This window comes from Medicago sativa, chromosome 7, assembly GCF_051527215.1.
Source record: "Medicago sativa cultivar Bolivia chromosome 7, Bolivia_mono, whole genome shotgun sequence".
Taxonomy (NCBI): domain Eukaryota; kingdom Viridiplantae; phylum Streptophyta; class Magnoliopsida; order Fabales; family Fabaceae; genus Medicago; species Medicago sativa.
Window position 1 is genome coordinate 91,920,189 of NC_140755.1, and position 18,566 is coordinate 91,938,754.

At 38.4% G+C, this 18,566-nt stretch overlaps 2 protein-coding genes across 2 annotated transcripts; both read right to left on the bottom strand.

Annotated features, from left to right (window-relative positions):
* Positions 1-9,273: 9,273 nt before the first annotated feature.
* LOC146910255 (protein NRT1/ PTR FAMILY 5.3-like) lies at positions 9,274-12,292 on the bottom strand. Its single transcript, XM_085722834.1, has 3 exons — positions 12,021-12,292; positions 11,526-11,743; positions 9,274-10,284 (listed from the first exon to the last, which is right to left on the bottom strand). Exons 1-3 carry the CDS (start codon positions 12,151-12,153, stop codon positions 9,862-9,864), a joined length of 774 nt encoding a protein of 257 aa, XP_085578960.1. The 5' UTR covers positions 12,154-12,292; the 3' UTR covers positions 9,274-9,861.
* Positions 12,293-14,849: 2,557 nt separating this feature from the next.
* Positions 14,850-18,063, bottom strand: LOC146910256 (protein NRT1/ PTR FAMILY 5.3-like). Its single transcript, XM_085722833.1, has 4 exons — positions 17,597-18,063; positions 17,098-17,315; positions 16,106-16,674; positions 14,850-15,995 (listed from the first exon to the last, which is right to left on the bottom strand). Exons 1-4 carry the CDS (start codon positions 17,781-17,783, stop codon positions 15,098-15,100), a joined length of 1,872 nt encoding a protein of 623 aa, XP_085578959.1. The 5' UTR covers positions 17,784-18,063; the 3' UTR covers positions 14,850-15,097.
* Positions 18,064-18,566: the final 503 nt, after the last annotated feature.

The window sequence follows — 18,566 nt, forward strand, 5'->3', positions numbered from 1 at the left end:
AAGTTATTAAACTAAATATAAAGTAACAAAGTAACAAATCAAGCACTAAAACCACAGTGCTTGAAGAGTACAAAATACAACCAATTAAACAACTGTTCCAACATGAAATAAAAACATAGAGTTAGAAAGCATAAAGAAAAAAAACATCACTAAAAACCCAGATCACTGATCATCCTCTCCAGCATCATCCATATCAAGATCCTGGTACACATCATCATCACCCACAACTCCAGCATCATCAGGTGTCGCCTCATCATCAACAGCATCAGCCACCCCCACATAAGGATTTGGCCTGCCCTCATGCCAATGAACATAAGCCTGGTACTGCTCAGGAGTCATAACCGGGTACTCAGCATTTCCCGGATGCATGTGAGCATTGTAGAGGTCCTGGTGTATGCCCATGTTGCTCCTCCAAATTGCCTCATTCTGATCCATTAAGAAGCTGTTCTGGTCCCTCACGTACTGGTTATGCATCTGCTGCTCCAGCATAAAGGTCTGCAAACCTGAAAAGTCAAAAGAACCAGCACCCTCAGATGGGCCACCTTCATCATCAGAGAAATGGTATTGGGCTGCCCTCTGCTCTGTTTTCTCCCAGGTGCGAATATGAGTGTCAGTAAAGGCCCCTTCAATATCTTCATCATAGGGTCCAGAAATAGGCACTCCATAAGCCTTAAGCAATCCCATAATCAAACCCGGGTAGAACAATGCCACCTTCTTAGCACCCGTGGCAACTTTCAAAGCCACAGCCTTCATCTCATTGGCTATGATGCGAGCAATATCAACAGGCACTTCTTTCAATATGCACCAGATGAGTGGTAGAACGGCTTTTGGGGCATCTGATGTATGGGCTCTAGGAAAGGCATTGTGGACAAGGAATTGGAAAACTAAGCGGGCAGTAGCAGTCATCTCCTTGGTAAGTGCATGCCTAATCTCTCCCTTGTCATTCTTTACAAAGCACCTACCCTTGTTCATGATATCACGCTCAATTTGCTGAAATTTCCAATTGCCTTGAGCGTTTCTCTTAGCATAGGTACACAAGGTGGGCATTGTGGGGTCCTCAGATGGTTCAAGGTTTAAGGCATTTTCAAGGAAATCATTGATTGCATCCCTATCAAATGGGATTTGCTTTCCTCGGACATAAGAAGTCCAAGAGAAAGTCTCAGCAAAGGTAGCGGGTGAGGCATCAGGGACAGCATTACAATAGAACTCCTTGATTAGGTCGGTGTTAATCTCGGTTGCGGGCACAAGGAGTTTGGTCCATTTGCGACCAGTGAAAATGTGGAGCATATCAGCATGCTCACCACTAGGGTGAATGTCAAAGGTTTTCTCGTGCCAGGTTTTGTACTGTGCCATCTTCTTAAACCTGGCAGAGTGGGCAGGGGTGGGGAAACAGTTTGGGATTGCAGGTGAAGCAGAGGTAGAGGCACCTTTGCCTCTTGGACGTTTGGTCCCGGTAGTTTTTTCAACATTTTTCGGTGCCATCTGCAACAAAACCAGGAAACACCAACATATTGCATAGAAAATATTAGCACAAAACAGAATTGGTTATTTAAAAACATCAAAAATTTTGAAAATCTGGGCAAGTAAGAAGATCTACGCTATTAGCGCCAGCCACGCTAATAGCAAAATTTTTCTGGGAAACTTTCGCTATTAGCGTAGGGTACGCTATTAGCGAAATTTTTCTGGAAAAGTTGCGCTATTAGCGTATATTTCGCTATTAGCGTAGTTCTTCGTACCTGCAATTTCAAATTTTCAAAATCTTTATTCCTGCAATTTCACAACACCAACCAGCAAATTTCAACCCTAGGTTTCATCCTATGTCTCTAAAACACAATAGAATCATGAAAAGGAATCAGAATCACAACATTGGTACACAAATCATTCAAAACCCTTATCTTTCAAATTTACAAAATGGGTCAAAATCAAAAGATGAATGTTAGTTGCATGTGGGTTATGATTATTGTTCCTTTTCCAACTATTATCAATGAAGAACAATCTCTATTCACAAATCAAAACTCTAACCCTAACCTAACCATCTCTAATCATGTCAAAAACATGGATTTTTTAAATTCAAGAATAAAGAGAGGAAGAGAAGATCAAACCTTGTTAATGCAGAGAGAAGCAACACAAATGCAAGAAGAAAAGATGCAAAAATGGATGCTTGAAACCAATTGAAACCTTGTTTGTGAATTAGGGTTATATGTGAGAGAGAAGTTGTTTTGTGTGTGAGAGTGAGAAAATGAAGGAGTGAAACCGTAAAAGGGGAAAAAGAGGGGTTGTGGGAAGTTATGGGGAGTTAATCCCCTGGGCCCACAAAAAATTTTTCTCCCACGCCAAACTCACGCTAATAGCGTGGCTCTCTGGAGCTCTCACGCTAATAGCGCAAATTTCGCTATTGGCGTGAGGCTTCAGGATCAGTTTTTCAAAGTCTTTCATTTCTGCTTGTAAATGTATATGTACTACTCTTATATGCAAAAAACATAAAAATACTTACAAAACTGGGTGTGCCTCCCAGCAAGAGCTTGTTTTACGTCCTTAGCTTGACGCATTTTGAAGAAATCATGGCTCGATTAGTGAAATCGTCGTCAAACACCGATCAATTTCACCACCGAAGTAGGGCTTAAGCCTTTGCCCATTAACAGTCCAGTTGGCTTTGGTGACTGGGTCCTCAAGTTCAACAGCTCCATACGGTTTGACCTCTTTAACCATGAAAGGTCCGGACCACTTAGACTTCAATTTGCCCGAAAACAACCTCAGTCTTGAATTGAAAAGTAATACCATTTGTCCCGGCATGAATTGTCTCAGAATGATCTTCTTGTCATGATACTTCTTGGTCCTTTCTTTGTAGAGCTTTGAAGATTCATAAGCTTGATTTCGCAATTCTTCAAGCTCATGCATTTGAACTTTTCTTCTTTCACCGGCCTTCTCTTGATCAAAGTTTAGGAACTTCAACGCCCAAAAGGCTTTATGTTCGAGCTCGACCGGTAAGTGACAAGATTTGCCATAGACCATTTGGAAAGGAGTAAGGCCTATAGGAGACTTGTATGCAGTCCTATATGCCCACAAAGCTTCATCAAGTTTAGCCGACCAATCCTTCCGAGATGTAGAGACCGTCTTCTGAAGTATGCGTTTGACCTCCCGGTTAGAAACTTCGGCTTGTCCATTCGTTTGCGAATGATACGGTGATGCTACTTTGTGCTTGACTCCATAATGATCTAGGGCCTTGGCAAGTTGTGTGTTGCAAAAGTGTGACCCTCCATCACTAATGAGAACTCTTGGTGTACCAAACTGGGTGAAAATATTCTTTTTTAGGAACTTCACTACCGTCTTGCTATCGGCTTTAGGCGATGCTACGGCTTCCACCCACTTTGAAACATAATCAACAGCTACCAAGATGTACTCATTTGAATATGATGAAGGAAAAGGGCCAACAAAATCTATACCCCAACAATCAAACACTTCCACTTCAAGGATGAGTTGTAGAGGCATCTCATTTCTTTTTGACATTGATCCGGTTCTTTGGCATTCATCACAATACTTGCAATGTAAATTGGCATCTTTGAAAAGAGTTGGCCAATAGAACCCGGATTGAAGTACCTTTGAGGCTGTTCTCTCCCCGTTGAAGTGACCTCCATAGGGCGAATTATGACATTGCCATAGGATCTTCTTTGCCTCTTCATCATCCACACACCTACGCAAGAGATTGTCCGCTCCAATTTTGAACAAATAAGGCTCATCCCACACAAAGTGGTTAGCATCATGAAGGAACTTCTTGCGTTGTTGCCATTCAAAATCTTCCGGAATGAACCCGGTTGCTTTGTAGTTCACCATGTCGGCAAACCACGGTCTCACATTGATTGCTAGCAACCGTTCATCTGGAAATTCTTCACGAACCTCCGGTTCATTCTTGGTTACCTCATTGTTTGTCAACCTTGAAAGGTGATCAGCTACAAGATTCTCCGTGCCTTTCTTATCCTTGATCTCTAAGTCAAACTCTTGAAGCAACAACATCCAACGGATGAGCCTTGGCTTTGAGTCGGACTTAGTAAGGAGATACTTGATAGCTGCATGGTCAGTGTAAACAACAATTTTGGAACCTACAAAGTAAGAACGAAATTTCTCCATTGCATAAACTATTGCAAGTAACTCTTTTTCAGTTGTGGCATAATTGATTTGTGCCTCATTCAAAACCTTACTTGCATAGTGAATAGCATGAAAAATTTTATCCTTACGTTGACCCAAGACCGCACCAACAGCATAATCACTTGCATCACACATTAATTCAAAATTTAAATCCCAATTAGGAGCAATGATTATTGGTGCGGTGGTCAACTTTTCTTTTAAAGATTCAAATGCATCAAGACATTCATTATCAAAAACAAAAGACTTATCTTTGTTGAGCAAGTTGCTCATAGGCTTTGCAATCTTTGAGAAGTCTTTGATGAATCTCCGGTAGAAACCGGCATGACCAAGAAAACTCCGCACACCTTTGACATTTACCGGTGGAGGAAGCTTTCCTATGACATCGACCTTTGCTTGGTCTACCTCAATACCCTTAGCAGAAATCTTATGACCAAGGACAATACCCTCGGTAACCATGAAGTGACATTTCTCCCAATTGAGCACCAAGCTAGTTTCAATACACCGCTTCAGCACGGTATCCAAGCTATTCAAACACGTATCAAATGACGAACCGAAAACCGAGAAATCATCCATGAACACCTCCATGCATTTTCCAATAAGTTTGGAGAAGATTGCTTGAACACACCGTTGAAAAGTTGCGGGTGCATTACACAAGCCAAATGGCATTCTTCGATAAGCAAAAATACCAAAGGGGCAAGTGAAAGCCATCTTCTCGTGATCATCTGGATTCATGGCGATTTGATTGTAACCGGAGTAACCATCTAGGAAGCAATAAAAGGATTGACCGGAGAGTCTTTCAAGCATTTGATCCATGAAGGGCAAGGGGAAGTGATCCTTCCTTGTTGCTTGATTGAGTCTTCTATAATCTATACACATTCTCCATCCGGTGACGGTTCTAGTTGGGATCAACTCATCTTTATCATTAGTGATCACCGTCATTCCTCCTTTCTTGGGAACTACTTGAACCGGGCTTACCCAAGCACTATCCGAGATAGGATAGATCATGCCGGCTTCAAGCAACTTCACTACTTCCTTTCGCACCACCTCTTTCATATTTGGATTTAAGCGGCGTTGCGGTTGTGCTACCGGCTTGAAGTTTTCTTCCATCATAATCTTGTGCATACAATAAGATGGACTTATCCCTTTCAAGTCGGATAACTTCCACCCTATTGCTTCTTTGTTGGCCTTGAGAACCTTTACCAACTTTGTTTCTTCATCGATGGACAAGGAGCTACTAATGATCACCGGTTTTGTACCATCTTTCTCAAGAAAAACATATTTCAAATTAGATGGCAAAACATTTAATTCTACCTTGGTGTCATCAACTTTGGCTTCTTCCTTGGATTCTTCTTTCAAATCTTCAAGTATGGCTTGATTAGGAAGAACCTCCTTCAAGGAATCTAGCTCCTTCAAACACTCTTCAATGGCACTTGCTTCGTCTTCATCAATAGCATTGAGTGCGTCCACCAAAGCACTCTCAAGGGGTGTTCTATTGTGCATTTGCTTCCGAGTAGTCAAGATGACTTCTTCGGTTGCATCCATTTTGAAACACGCACCCTTGTCTTTCGAGTACTTCAAAGCTTCTCGGATGTTGAAGGTAACCTCTTCATCATTTACCTTGACCTTCATGATATTATCATCAAGATCAATCATCATCCGAGCCGTTTGCATGAAATTCCTTCCCATTAAGATAGGCACATCCTCATCTTCTTCGACATCCATAACCACAAAATCAGCCGGAAAAATAAATTTGTCCACTTTTACAAGAACATCTTCGGCCATACCTAATGGTTTTGCAAAGGATTTGTCGGCCAATTGCAACATCATCCTAGTCCGCTTTATACAAAGGTCACCAACTCTTTTGGCAACGGACAAAGGCATGAGATTGATGCTTGATCCAAGATCAAGTAGTGCTTTACCTACATGTGTTGTGCCAATAGCTACCGGTAGAGTGACTCTTCCCGGATCTTGCTCTTTCTTTGGCATTGTTCTTTGAATAATAGCACTACAATTGGCATCGATTTGGATCGTCTCTTCATCGTTGATTCTTCTTTTCTTGGAAAGGATATCTTTCATGAACTTCGCATAGACCGGCATTTGCTCCAAGGCTTCTGAGAATGGTATATCAATTTGCAACTTCTTGAAGAGTTCAAGAAACCTTGCGTATTGCCGCTCTTTGTCTTTCTTCGATGGAGCATGTGGGTATGGTAAGCGTTGAGCCACCACTTGCTTCTCAACTACTTGTTTCTTCCCTTTATCTTCCCCCACATCTTTATTCTTTCTCTCCATCTCCACTTGTACCTCAAGATCTCTTTTTTGATTTTTTTCTTTTTCAACTAATGCTTCTTTATTCTTTATATACACTTCCTCCTCTATCTCTACACTATCCTCCTCGAACTTCTCTTTATCCTCCTCATTGACAACCTCATCTTCCTTCTCTTCAACAACAATATCATCACCTACCCCTTTACCTACTACTCTCCCACTCCTTGTAGCTATAGCTTTTGACTGCTATGCCTTGTGGTGCTCCTTAGGATTTGGTTGAGTGTTAGCGGTGAAAGCTCCCAATTGCGGAGGACCTTGAGCCATTTGTTGTGCTAACTGACCAACTTGTGTCTCAAGGCCTTTGATCGACGCGTCGGTGTTTTTCTGGTTAGCCATGGACACTTGCATGAATTGTTTCAAGACCTCCTCGGTGCTTTGGGAATTGTTAGGTTGTTGGGGGTTATTTGGTGGTGGAAATTGGTATTGATTATTGAAGGGTTGTTGGAATTGGGGGAAAGGTTGTTGGTAGAAATTTGATTGAGGATATTGGTAGTTATTGTTGTACGGTGTTCTCCAAGGTCTTTGTTGGTTTTGGTTGGCCGGATACCTTCCTTGGAAGTTGGAAGTACCCGGATTTTGTTGTGAGGTTCCGGCTTGTTGTGGTTGGTTAGGCCTTTGTTGGTTTCCCACATAGTTGACCTCTTCCTCTTCAAAAGAACCGGGTTCGGGACAATAGCCGGTTGGATGATCCCCCGTACAAAGTCCACAAGTATTGACTTGAGCGGTTCCTCCTTCTTGCTTGAGAGATTCAAGAATTTGTTTAGGCATAGCTCTCATCTCCTTTTGCATAGCTTCTATTTGTTGAGTGAGGAGCTTATTTTGAGCTAAGACCGCATCATTTGCTTCTAGTTCCAGAATACCGACTTTCCTTTGATTAGGATTCCGGTTGTGAGAGGATTTTCTTGTGTTGAGAGCCATTTGATTAATGATTTTGACAGCTTCAGCTGGGTTTTTCAAAGCAATAGAACCTCCAGCACTTGCATCTAGCATCGTCTTGGACATGTCTTGTAACCCTTGACGAAAAAGATATAGTTGCATTTGGCTATCAAAACCATGCTTTGGACAATTCCTTAGCAATGATTTATAGCGCTCCCAAGCTTCACAAAGAGTCTCACTTTGGCCTTGAGCAAAAGTTGTAATTGAAGTTTTAGCCTCAAGATGCCTATCCTCCGGAAAGAACCTTTCTTGAAATGCTTTCTCTAGCTCACCCCAATTTTCCATCAAAGAAGTTGGTTGATCAAGATACCACTCCTTAGCCTTCCCGATCAAAGAATGAGGAAACAATTGCACAAACACACCCTCTTCCTCATCTTCCTTCATACCAAGTGTACCGGCGGTAACATAGAAGTTGGTAAGATGTTTATATGGATCCTCATGATCCATACCGGTAAACTGGTTATGAGTTATCAAGTTTATCAACCCCGACTTCAGCTCAATTGATTTGGCATTACGATTGCCAAGATTAGCTAGCCTCCTTGGACTAATCCACATAGGTAGGGCATCATTATCATTTTCTTGAGCCATGACTACTTCTGGTTCACTCTTCGGAGATGAATGTGGTGAAGAATGTGAAGAATCACCAAGTGAAATAGTATGCACCGAACCTGACGGAGAAGGAATAAAAAGTAAAGATTCCGGCTGAGCCAGCCTGGCTAATCTCCTAGCTTCCTTTGCTTGCTTTCTAAGTAACCTAGCAGTTTTCTCAATCTCTGGATCAAATTGTAGGTCTTCGTGAGCAACGGTACCTCGCATAAACAAAGTTCACCAAGACTATACCAAGTGGTTAGCATAAAAAATAATGAATGATATATGTGTATGTGTATATGCATGAAAGAATTTTGTGCAAAATTGACTTAACATGACAAAATTGTTTCCATACTTATAATATAAAAATACGCTACTCCCCGGCAACGGCGCCATTTTGATGTAAGATTTTTCCTACACGTCATATAACTATGTACACGTGAGTATATATAGGATCGTTTCCACAGGGAGTTACGTTTAATCATAAGCATTTACACAATCGTTCACATTAAGGGTTTGGATATAATTTGTTTGTTTGTAACACTATATCCATATTTGACACTAAAGTAAAAACGAGAGGGGATCGAACTATTTCGCTTGCGGTATAAGATAACGAGCAAGCATAACAGCAGCAATCTCTCGATCGATTAACAGACTCTAGCTTTATAACCAATATTATTACAATCATTTCTACAATATCCTTCGTGTCCAAAGCGACATCGTTATTTCCAAGTTAGCGTTTAAACATTCGTGTCCAAATTCCTTAAACGATAACAAAGTCGATCGGATGACTTAATCGACCGTGTCCAGCCTGATTAAGTATCCGAAAGCATTAAAAGCTTGATTAAAAGTAATTATCAAAGGTTTACAAACTTGTCAAGAATGATATAACATAAGATAGATTGTTATTCTAGTTCTAGATTCAAGGGTTTGTGTCCAAATCATCTTGAATCTCTTTGAAAGCATTAAAAGCAAGAATAACAACAATATTGAATCATTAAGCTAGAACCTTATATATTAAAAGATCAAAAGATTACATAATAGCTTGATAGTTACCTTAATACTACAAAGAAGGTGATAGTTACATATAGACATGTAAACTAATGCAAGGAAGGAAGGAAAGATGAAGATTCCATGCCAAGATCCTTGATGTCTCAATGAATCTAGGGTTGAATCTACTCCTTAATCACTTGCTTTGTGTTTCTCTCTATGAAATAGCTCTAACCTCTCTCTAGAAATGTATAAAATGTTTCAATGGAATAGTGAATAAAAATAGAGAAAGGGAAGAATGCTATTTAAATGGGCCTGCATTTTTACACCTGCGCTAATAGCGCAACTCACGCTAATAGCGTGGTAAGGCGGCCTATTTTCTGGCCAATAGGAGAGTGCCACGTTGGCCTTGCCCTGCTGCTACGCTCCAGCCACGCCAATAGCGTAGCTCTCTGGAGTATTTACGCTAATAGCGTATATTACGCCAATAGCGTAGTTCTTCTTGACTAGCTACGCTCCAGGTGCGCCAATAGCGTAGCTCTCTGGAGCTTGTACGCTAATAGCTCAGAATACGCTATTAGCGTACTCTTCAAGAGTTCTCCAAAACCTACGCCCCAGGTACGCTAATGGCGTATCTCTCTGACCTTGGCCATTTCTTCATCACGCTAATAGCGTAGGACACGCTAATAGCGTAGGACATTGAACTTTGACGTTTCTTGCTCCTTGCTTGTATTTTCCTGCACAAAAAGGGTAGAATAAGGCTCAAAAGCATAAATGACATATTTACACAATAATTGGAGTTTTCCATAGAGAATCTTGCAAAACAAGTCACTAAAATGCCTAAACTCCTATATGAAATATATCACTTTTAAACACTTATCAGCTGCCTGAGGGCAATTTATGCCTATACAATGGAGTTCCTACCAGAAACACCAATACTGAAACCGCAAGTCCAATGGTAGGAAGGCCATATCCTACGGCCCAACCCACTCTGTCTTGTATGTAGATTACGAAAGTGTTGGAGAAAAGGGTACCCAGGAAAATACTGAAATACCACCAATTGAAGAAGGAAAGTTTATAGGTGCTCTCTTTGGGCTCAAACTCGTAAAAGTGGTCTGCTCCCATTGTAGAAATGTTGGGCTTGGTTCCTCCTGTTCCTACAGCAATGATGTACAGGGCAATGAAGAAAATACCCCTTTGCAATGGTGACGCTCTCGGGCAGTTTTGGTCTGCAACTCCTTGTGCACATTCTGGTGGCCTCAAAGATGTTACTGAAACAGCTAGAGTCAACAAACACATTCCCTGTGGCCAAACAAAAGAACTTTATGTCTGTTTTTAATCACATAAATAATATTCTAAATGAACTTTTTTGAAGCCTGAATGCATCGAGCAATAATATCTAGAAAAACAATAATGCACGTGAAATCCAAGTGTCAACAATAAATTCTGATAGTAGTAAAAAATGAACTAAATGAGGATAGCGTAGGAAAGCATGTACTACAATAGATACTGCAAAGATTTCGGGTCAGGTATATTCCCAAGTTTAAGGCTTGAGTATGACCTATTTATCTTTTTAGGGGTAAACATTTGGAAGTCCATGACTAGCTTTTAAGATAATAATCTAAGAGTCCTTTTCATTAAAAATCACAATGCAATCACACTTTTATAGTTGTTGCAGTAGTGTGCCAAATTGCATCACAACATATCGAGATACGTTTACCATGGTAACAGGTTGTATCATATTGCATCAGATCTTGAAGTTCTCTAGCAAATTGTTCTTCATTCTTCTTTCTTTAGTAGATTTCGAAGTTTTCATGCGAAGGGTGGTGATGTTTTAGGATAATAGTGAGTTGCTGATAAAGAATTGGTGGGATGTGGGACGGGTGAGAAAAGGTGTGGCAATTTGAAGGTGAATCAGCAGGATACATGTCACAACACAATCACGGCTCCATAATACACATCACAGCAATCACAATGTCCATAAGTTCATACACATCATAGCTCCATGATACACATCACAATACTACACAACAACAATCATAACAATTTGAAGATGAATCAGCGGGATAAATTGCATAAGTTCATGCCACGGCTCCATAATACACATTACAACCGCCACAATGTCTGCAACCACAGTCACATCTGTAATTGCCGCTTCTGTTTGAAACAAAATCTTAGCTTATTCATCAAATAGGCTTAAGCTATGTTAGAAAAGTCCTAATTCAAGTCAAGTGATACAGCTTCAAGTGATAGCATGACCATGAACTATTCCTTTCCTTGTGTGAGAAAATGCTAGAAAATCTAAATATATGTGACTCTATATGGTTTGGATTCAGCTAGAATATACTCATTGTCAAGTTTTGGGTTATGATATGTGTCAACTTTGCTATTGTGAATTTCTAATAGTTACTTGTCCTAATATTTCAGCTAGGATATACTTTTTGTCCTAATATCCCCCATCCTAGTCATAATGTTCATCCAATAATTTTATCTACCTCTAAGTAGCATATATTCAAATGATGAAAATAAATATCATTACATACCAAGAGATAAATGCATGATGCAATTACAAAGGTCCAATAGCGACCGAAATAAGCATCGGCTATGTAAGCTCCTACAAGTGGCATCATCCACACCAAACCCTTCCAGTTGCTAACGTTGTTTGCAGATTTCACAGTTCCCTCATGGAGCTTGTCTGTTAGATAGATCACTAAGTTTGATGCTATCCCGTAGTAAGCCATCCTCTCAAACACTTCATACCCTATACACAAAAATGCATAATGATTCATTCATGTTGCTATATATGAAAACAATAAAATGGACAAAAGAGAAAAATATCAGGGTATCTAAAAAAAGATGAAACTATGTATGTTTAGATTCACGGTGAGTTTATCAAAACCACAGTGACACTGCAATTTTGTCAAAATTCTAAAGTATACGTCATTCGCCAAAATTGTAGAGGCACAATGTGATTCCATCAATCTCATAGTGTATAGTGTATACAAATATGCATAAAGCCACAAAACGCTTCACTTTACCTACTATGAAGGAGCAAGCTTTCCATCGTCCAGTCTTCGATCTTAAAATAGGCCTACCTTTTAGGTCAACTGTTCCATCTTGAGTGTAATCTTCTTTCCCGTTTGCTAAGCCTTTTTCTTCAACCACTTCCATGGTGCTGGAAAGAACAACTACTTGTGTTGTATTAGCTCTTATGTTTGAATTATGCAAGGTTGCAAGCTTATTCTTATGAGCTTTTTGCTATATTTAAGGACGGGCAATTTGATTTTAGAAGTTTGTCTTTTACCTAACTAAAGTTATACATTGTCCATTTTGCACGACCTAACTAAAGGATGAGTAAATTTAAGGCCGGAAAAAAATAAGGAATATTCCGCCGTTCATGTCTCTGTCCTATGTTCATTCTTAAATTCAGTACATTGGCCCTTCTTATTCTAACTTTACTTTGAATTCAGTATCTGCCGTTTCCCATGTGTACAAATGGCCTCAAACAGAGAAATATTTCTTCTATTAAATATGCCTATTCTTTCATTATTAATTTCAAACATTGTGTCACAAATCATACTACATATTTTCAAAGGAAAATGCTACTTCTCAAGAAAAAAAGCTTTAAGAATTTTTCAAGAAATAGTTGGCAAATTTTAATTGGATGATTTATTTGTCCACTTCCTATTTTTCAGCCACACCTCCTTGAATTGTGGCAAATAGTGCATTGTGATTGGCTATTCTTTATTCTTGAAGAATTCTTGATAAAATCTTTCTTGATAAATAGCATTGCTCATTTTCAAATCATACTACATATTTTATTTCCTAACATAGTATTTTTCAAATTGTCCATTAGTTGTAACTTGTGGTTTTACACGAGTCTATCGTAGTTTCATTTTCTTTTTTTCACCTCACCTTTTTATTTTTGATTTTTTAGTTTATTGGAGTTTTATTCTTGCTTGATTGGAATTTCTGGATCCAATGACATCTGATTTTTCCATTTTTGAAATCTTCCATAAATGGCAGAGAATGGCATAGGCCATGATAAATCTTGGTGGATCAAAGATAACCAAAAAGATAGGCGCGCAAGAGTGGTATGGCATAAGTGTTTAAAAGTGGGTGCAATCCCCAACTTACAACTCGGATTTTGTGGAGTTGTGTTATGCTAACCATAAATTCTAAAAACTTATTTTCACTTTTCTTTTTCCTTCTCAAATTCTCCGTCTTTTTTAATTCTCTCGCTTAATAACAAATCAAGGGCTTAGATTACACTAGACTATCATGTAACATGACATAATCCTTTTCCCTATTTCTCCAAATCTAATTCACTAAATTATAAAACCACTTTCTTTGACAAAACAAACCAACTCAACAATGTACCAAAAAAACTCAAAACCAATCAAAAAGGATTTGGTAAATACTGTGCTGAAGAAGTGGTTGAAGAAAAAGGCTCAGCAAATGGTTGAAGAAAAATACTGTCCTTTTTCTTCAACCATTGAAGAAGTGGTTTTCTCATGTGCTTTTGATGTATTTAAGGACAAGGAAACGGATTTTAGAAGTGATTCAAATTGTCCATTTTACATGAGCTAACAAACAAACAACTGTCGAAAACAAAAAGGAATCGGCCGGATTTTTTGTTTTGTAGTTCTTATGAATTCACTTTTTTAACCTCTTCCCCTTTCTATGCCGATTCGGTTGGTGTTTTACATTTAACTTACCTACCAAGTTATTATTAGATCTTATGACGCTGACTTGAGATTAGCATAGAAGAAAAAGTCTTGTGCTTACGAAGGAAAAAACAATATTGTTGGTTAAATTTGCTTTCAGACCTTTCACTGAGTATATATATATGCTTCAATCCCTTTCTAGTCACTGGTCATCTCAAATTCTTTGGCTCTTCTCTCTTGTCTCTATATTTGTTTCATGTTCATTTTCACTTTCAGCACCAATACCTCTTTATTTTCAACTTGACTTTGAAACCAAAATATGAAAGTTGTAATTTTTTTATGCTAAATAGATAGGTACTAGCATCCATATGCACACATTACTATAAATTATTCATTATAAGTAATTAATTAAAATAACATCATGTCAGATTATATCATATGCACTATGCTGCCGGCAAGCACACATTTACAGAATATGCTTGTAACTGTTTCACAATTTTAAACGTGGAAAAAATTTAATAGAAAAATTAGATTAAAAAAGGAAAGTAATACTTTTTTAACATCTAATACAGAAAAGTGAGAATAAAATAAATAAGTCACTAGTAATTTTTTTGATAAAATAAAAATTAAAGTGAACTATATTCTATAGTTCAGTTTCCGGCGGCTACTATTATAACTTTTCAGTCTTTCATCTCTGGCCTCCACATTGTTTGCCTCTGCCATTAGGAAAGTTTCCAGTGTGATTTTTTGACAAAACAAACCTCAAAAAACCGAATTTTTCGATCAGTCAGACGCCAAGGCTGCCGCCCCCTGAGTCACTTTCACTCGTTGCTTCATCATGCATGCTTTCATTTCATCATGTACTAGTGACATGGCATGGAATATACTTGTTAGTTGTTATCTAGATTGTTAATTTTTGAATTAACTAGCTCATAAACATTTTGAGATTAGATCATAAGAAGTCTCTTACCCAAGTGCATCTGATAAACTATTTAATTATTATTTTCTCCTCTCCTAACTTCAAGAGTTAGCAGAATTGATTCTACATTCTTGGTTTTTTTTTAAATACATATTTTGCCTCTTTTTCTGTAAGTGTCGAAGTACATACATGGAAGATATTCTAGCATATGGTGATCTTTTTAACATATAATGGCTGAAGCCCAAAGGTTTTCTAGGAATACTTAAATGCAAAGGATAGGCTGCATTAATGTTCTTAATTATTCTGTGCAATAAAAGATGTCTTTACATAGTTTTTCTTAGCAGAGGTTCTTTATCATTGATGTAAAACTCTTTATGCCAATGTGTTTGCTTCTAAACAAGGAAAGACCGCTGCATTCAAATTTAATCGCGAAAATGGGAATGGCAAGAGATGAACCACGGTAAGACAAATCTGAGGCTATTTATTTACTGAAAGGCGAATAGAAGAAAGGAACGACGATCATGTCTTCCTACGAGTTGGCATCTTGTTGTGGAGTGCTTTTGCTTATTCTAGGACTATTCTGAGATAAAGCTGGGTTCATCTCCAAACTTGATTTGTCTTGTCTGTCATCAACGTTATATACAAATAACTTGGCAACGACCACAAAGCAAAGGAAGTTGAGTAAGCTTAATACTGCCATGAACATGTAATAGTTATCTAAACGGGAGATGTTTAGGTTATCCAAAACCCAACCTTTGTGACCATGTCTCTGGGTGATATTAGCAACAATTGAAAGAAGGAAAGTACTTAGAAAACTTCCTAAACCCAAGCTGGTTGTAAAATATGATGTTCCGAGACTTTTCATGCCTTCTGGTGCTTGATCATAGAAGAACTCTAACTTGGCAATTTCCACAAAGTTATCAGCAATCCCAGCCAATGCAAACTGAGGGAGGAGAATAAAAATAGTGAGGGGAATTGTATCATGCCGACCAAAGAGGTTGTTTTCTCTTGCAACACGGAGTCTCTTCCTCTCAGCCAAGCATGCAGTGACCATTATAGCGATGTGCAACACTAGGCCAATTCCAAGTCTTTGCAACAGTGTGATTCCTCTGGGGTTCTTTGTGTATCGCCGGATTAAGGGCACAAAAGCAAGGTCATAGACTACAATGCTTATAAGCATGAAGATAGTTGTAAATGCTGTGAGACATGCCGGAGGGATATCAAAATGTGGTCCCATTCTTCTGTCTAGCGTGGTGCCTTGTTTAACGAAGAGTGTGGTCGATTGAACTATCAATGTGCTTGGGATGAGTGTTGTAATCAAAATAGGTATCATTTTTGTCATTTGTTTGGCTTCCTCAACTTGTGTCACTGTACAAAGCATCCACGGTGATGTTTGGCCTGTCTTTGTAGCCGATTTGTCAAGGAAACTACAAGCATAGAAGAAGTGATGCATGCAAATTAAATTATTAACACCCAATCTTTGTGACATGAAAAAATATGTTGAAATTTGAAAGGATAAAACGCTATTAGACTTAACCTCAAGGAAGAGCTGCGATCAATTCTATTTCTCCCGTTGGATGCATACTCTTCTATGCTTAACTCATGTAGCTCTTTCGGATCTTCTGGGACCCGTGTCATCCACTTTCTCATAGCTGCCACAAAGACTTGGAGCATTCTAGTTATAGGGCTGCCTGATGGCAATTTATGCCTATACAATGGAGTTCCTACTAGAAACACCAATACTGAAAACGCAAGTCCAGCGGTAGGAAGGCCATATCCTACGGCCCAACCCACTCTGTCTTGTATGTAGATTACAAAAGTGTTGGAGAATAGGGTACCCAGAAAAATACTGAAAAACCACCAATTGAAGAAGGAAAGTTTATAGGTCTTCTCTTTGGGCTCAAACTCGTCAAACTGGTCTGCTCCCATTGTTGAAATGTTGGGCTTCGTTCCTCCTGTTCCTACAGCAATGATGTATAGGGCAAGGAAGAATACACCCCTTTGCAATGGTGATGCCCTGGGGCAATTTTGGTCTGCAACTCCTCGTGCACATTCTGGTGGCCTCAAAGATGTTACTGAGACAGCTAGAGTCAACAAACACATTCCCTGTGGCAAAACAATAATTCATGTGAAATCCAAGTGTGAACAATAAAATTTGACAGTATCAGAAATGAACTAAATGAGGATAGCATAGGAAAATAAATACTAGAAGAATAGATACTTGAAAGATTTTGGGTCAGGATATATTGTCAAGTATGTTGTTGTGGTTTGTCAATCGTCACACAAACTTGAAAGATTTAGCAAATAGGCTTAAATGGTTTGGATTCAGTTAAGATATACTCATTGTCAAGGTTTGGGTTATGATATGTGTCAAATTTACTACTGTGAATTTCTGTTAGTTGCTTGTCTTAATATTGCATATGGTCTTGTTTATGGACTCCCACATCCCAATCATAATATGCATCCCATAATTTTACCTGCTACTAAGTAACATATACTCAAATGATGAAAATAAATATCATTACATACCAAGAGATAAATGCATGATGCAATTACAAAGGTCCAATAGCGGCCAAAATAAGCATCGGCTATGTAAGCTCCTACAAGTGGCATCATCCACACTGAACCTGCCCAGTTGCTAACGTTGTTTGAAGCTTCCACAGTACCCTGATGAAGCTTGTTTGTTAGATATATCACTAAGTTTGAAGCTATCCCATAGTAAGCCATCCTCTCAAACACCTCATACCCTATAAATTACACAAAAATGCATAATAATAATTCATTCGTTGCTATATATGAAAACAATAAAATGGAAAAAAGAGAACAATATTAGCATATCTAAAAAAAGATGAAACTATGTATGTTTAGATTGACGGTGAGTTTATCAAAACCATAGTGACATTATAATTTTGTCAAAATTCTAAAGTATGTGTCATTCACCAAAATTGTAGAGGTACAATGTTGATTCCATCGATCCCATAGTGAGTGTATACAAATATGCACGAAGCCAAAAAACGCTTCACTTTACCTACTATGAAGGAGCAAGCTTTCCATCGTCCAGTCTTTGATCTTAAAACAGGTCTACCTTTTAGGTCTACTGTTCCATCTTGAGTGTAATCTTCTTTCCCACTTGCAGGGCATTTTTCTTCAACCACTTCCATGATGCTGGAAAAAAGAGCTACTTGTTTTGTTAAGCTTTTATGTTGGAATCTCATGCAAGGCTGTTAGCTTATATATTCTTATGAGCTTTTTGTTATATTTAAGGACGGGCAGATTTTAGAAGTTTGTCTTTTACTACCTACCTAAAGTTATGTATTGTCCATTTTGCATGACCTAACTAATAGATGAGCATGACCTAACTAATAGATGAGTAAATCTTAAGGCCGAAAACTAATAAGGAATCCTTCATATTTTTGTTTTGCACTTCTTGTGCTTTCACATTTTTTTTTCATCTTTCTTTGTGATTTCGCTTGGTGTTTACTTTTTTTTTTAAGTAATTTAACGGCTAGAGAAATTCACTTTGTAAGTGAATAAGTGGGGTGTTTGGGATTCGAACCCGACTCCTACATAAAATATGCATTATCTCTTATCAAATGAGTTAAGCGGGACGCTTGGTGTTTCCGTTTAACTTATCTTGAAGATGACATGATTTTGACTTGGCACACAATGTTGTGCGCTATGTTCCCTTTTTCATTGACATATGTAATACTACTATAGGACCCAACGTTCATGTCTCTGTCCTATGTTTATTCTTAAATTAAGTACATTGGCCCTTCTTATTCTAACTTTACTTTGAATTCAGTATCTGCCGTTTCCATGTGTACAAATGGCCTCAAAATATTTCTTGTATTAAAATGCAAAAGTTAGTTACCCCAGTTGTTAGATTAATTATGATTTAGTTGGTCCAATTGATTTTTTTTTAAGCGTGATCTAGTTGATTATAGAAGTCTTTTTTTTTGTCAAAAAAAAATAAGTCTTTTTTTTTTTGAACAATTTGA

Excerpts from the sequence above, each read along its gene's own strand:
- LOC146910255 (XM_085722834.1), bottom strand. The coding sequence starts at position 12,153 with ATGGAAGTGGTTGAAGAAAAAGGCTTAGCAAACGGGAAAGAAGATTAC. Across the intron at positions 11,744-12,020 it reads AGCTTGCTCCTTCATAGTAG|GGTATGAAGTGTTTGAGAGG; the intron begins GTAAAGTGAAGC and ends TTTTGTGTATAG. Across the intron at positions 10,285-11,525 it reads CATCATGCATTTATCTCTTG|GGAATGTGTTTGTTGACTCT; the intron begins GTATGTAATGAT and ends GTTTGGCCACAG.
- LOC146910256 (XM_085722833.1), bottom strand. The coding sequence starts at position 17,783 with ATGAGATTCCAACATAAAAGCTTAACAAAACAAGTAGCTCTTTTTTCC. Across the intron at positions 17,316-17,596 it reads AGCTTGCTCCTTCATAGTAG|GGTATGAGGTGTTTGAGAGG; the intron begins GTAAAGTGAAGC and ends TGTAATTTATAG. Across the intron at positions 15,996-16,105 it reads GATCGCAGCTCTTCCTTGAG|TTTCCTTGACAAATCGGCTA; the intron begins GTTAAGTCTAAT and ends CTATGCTTGTAG.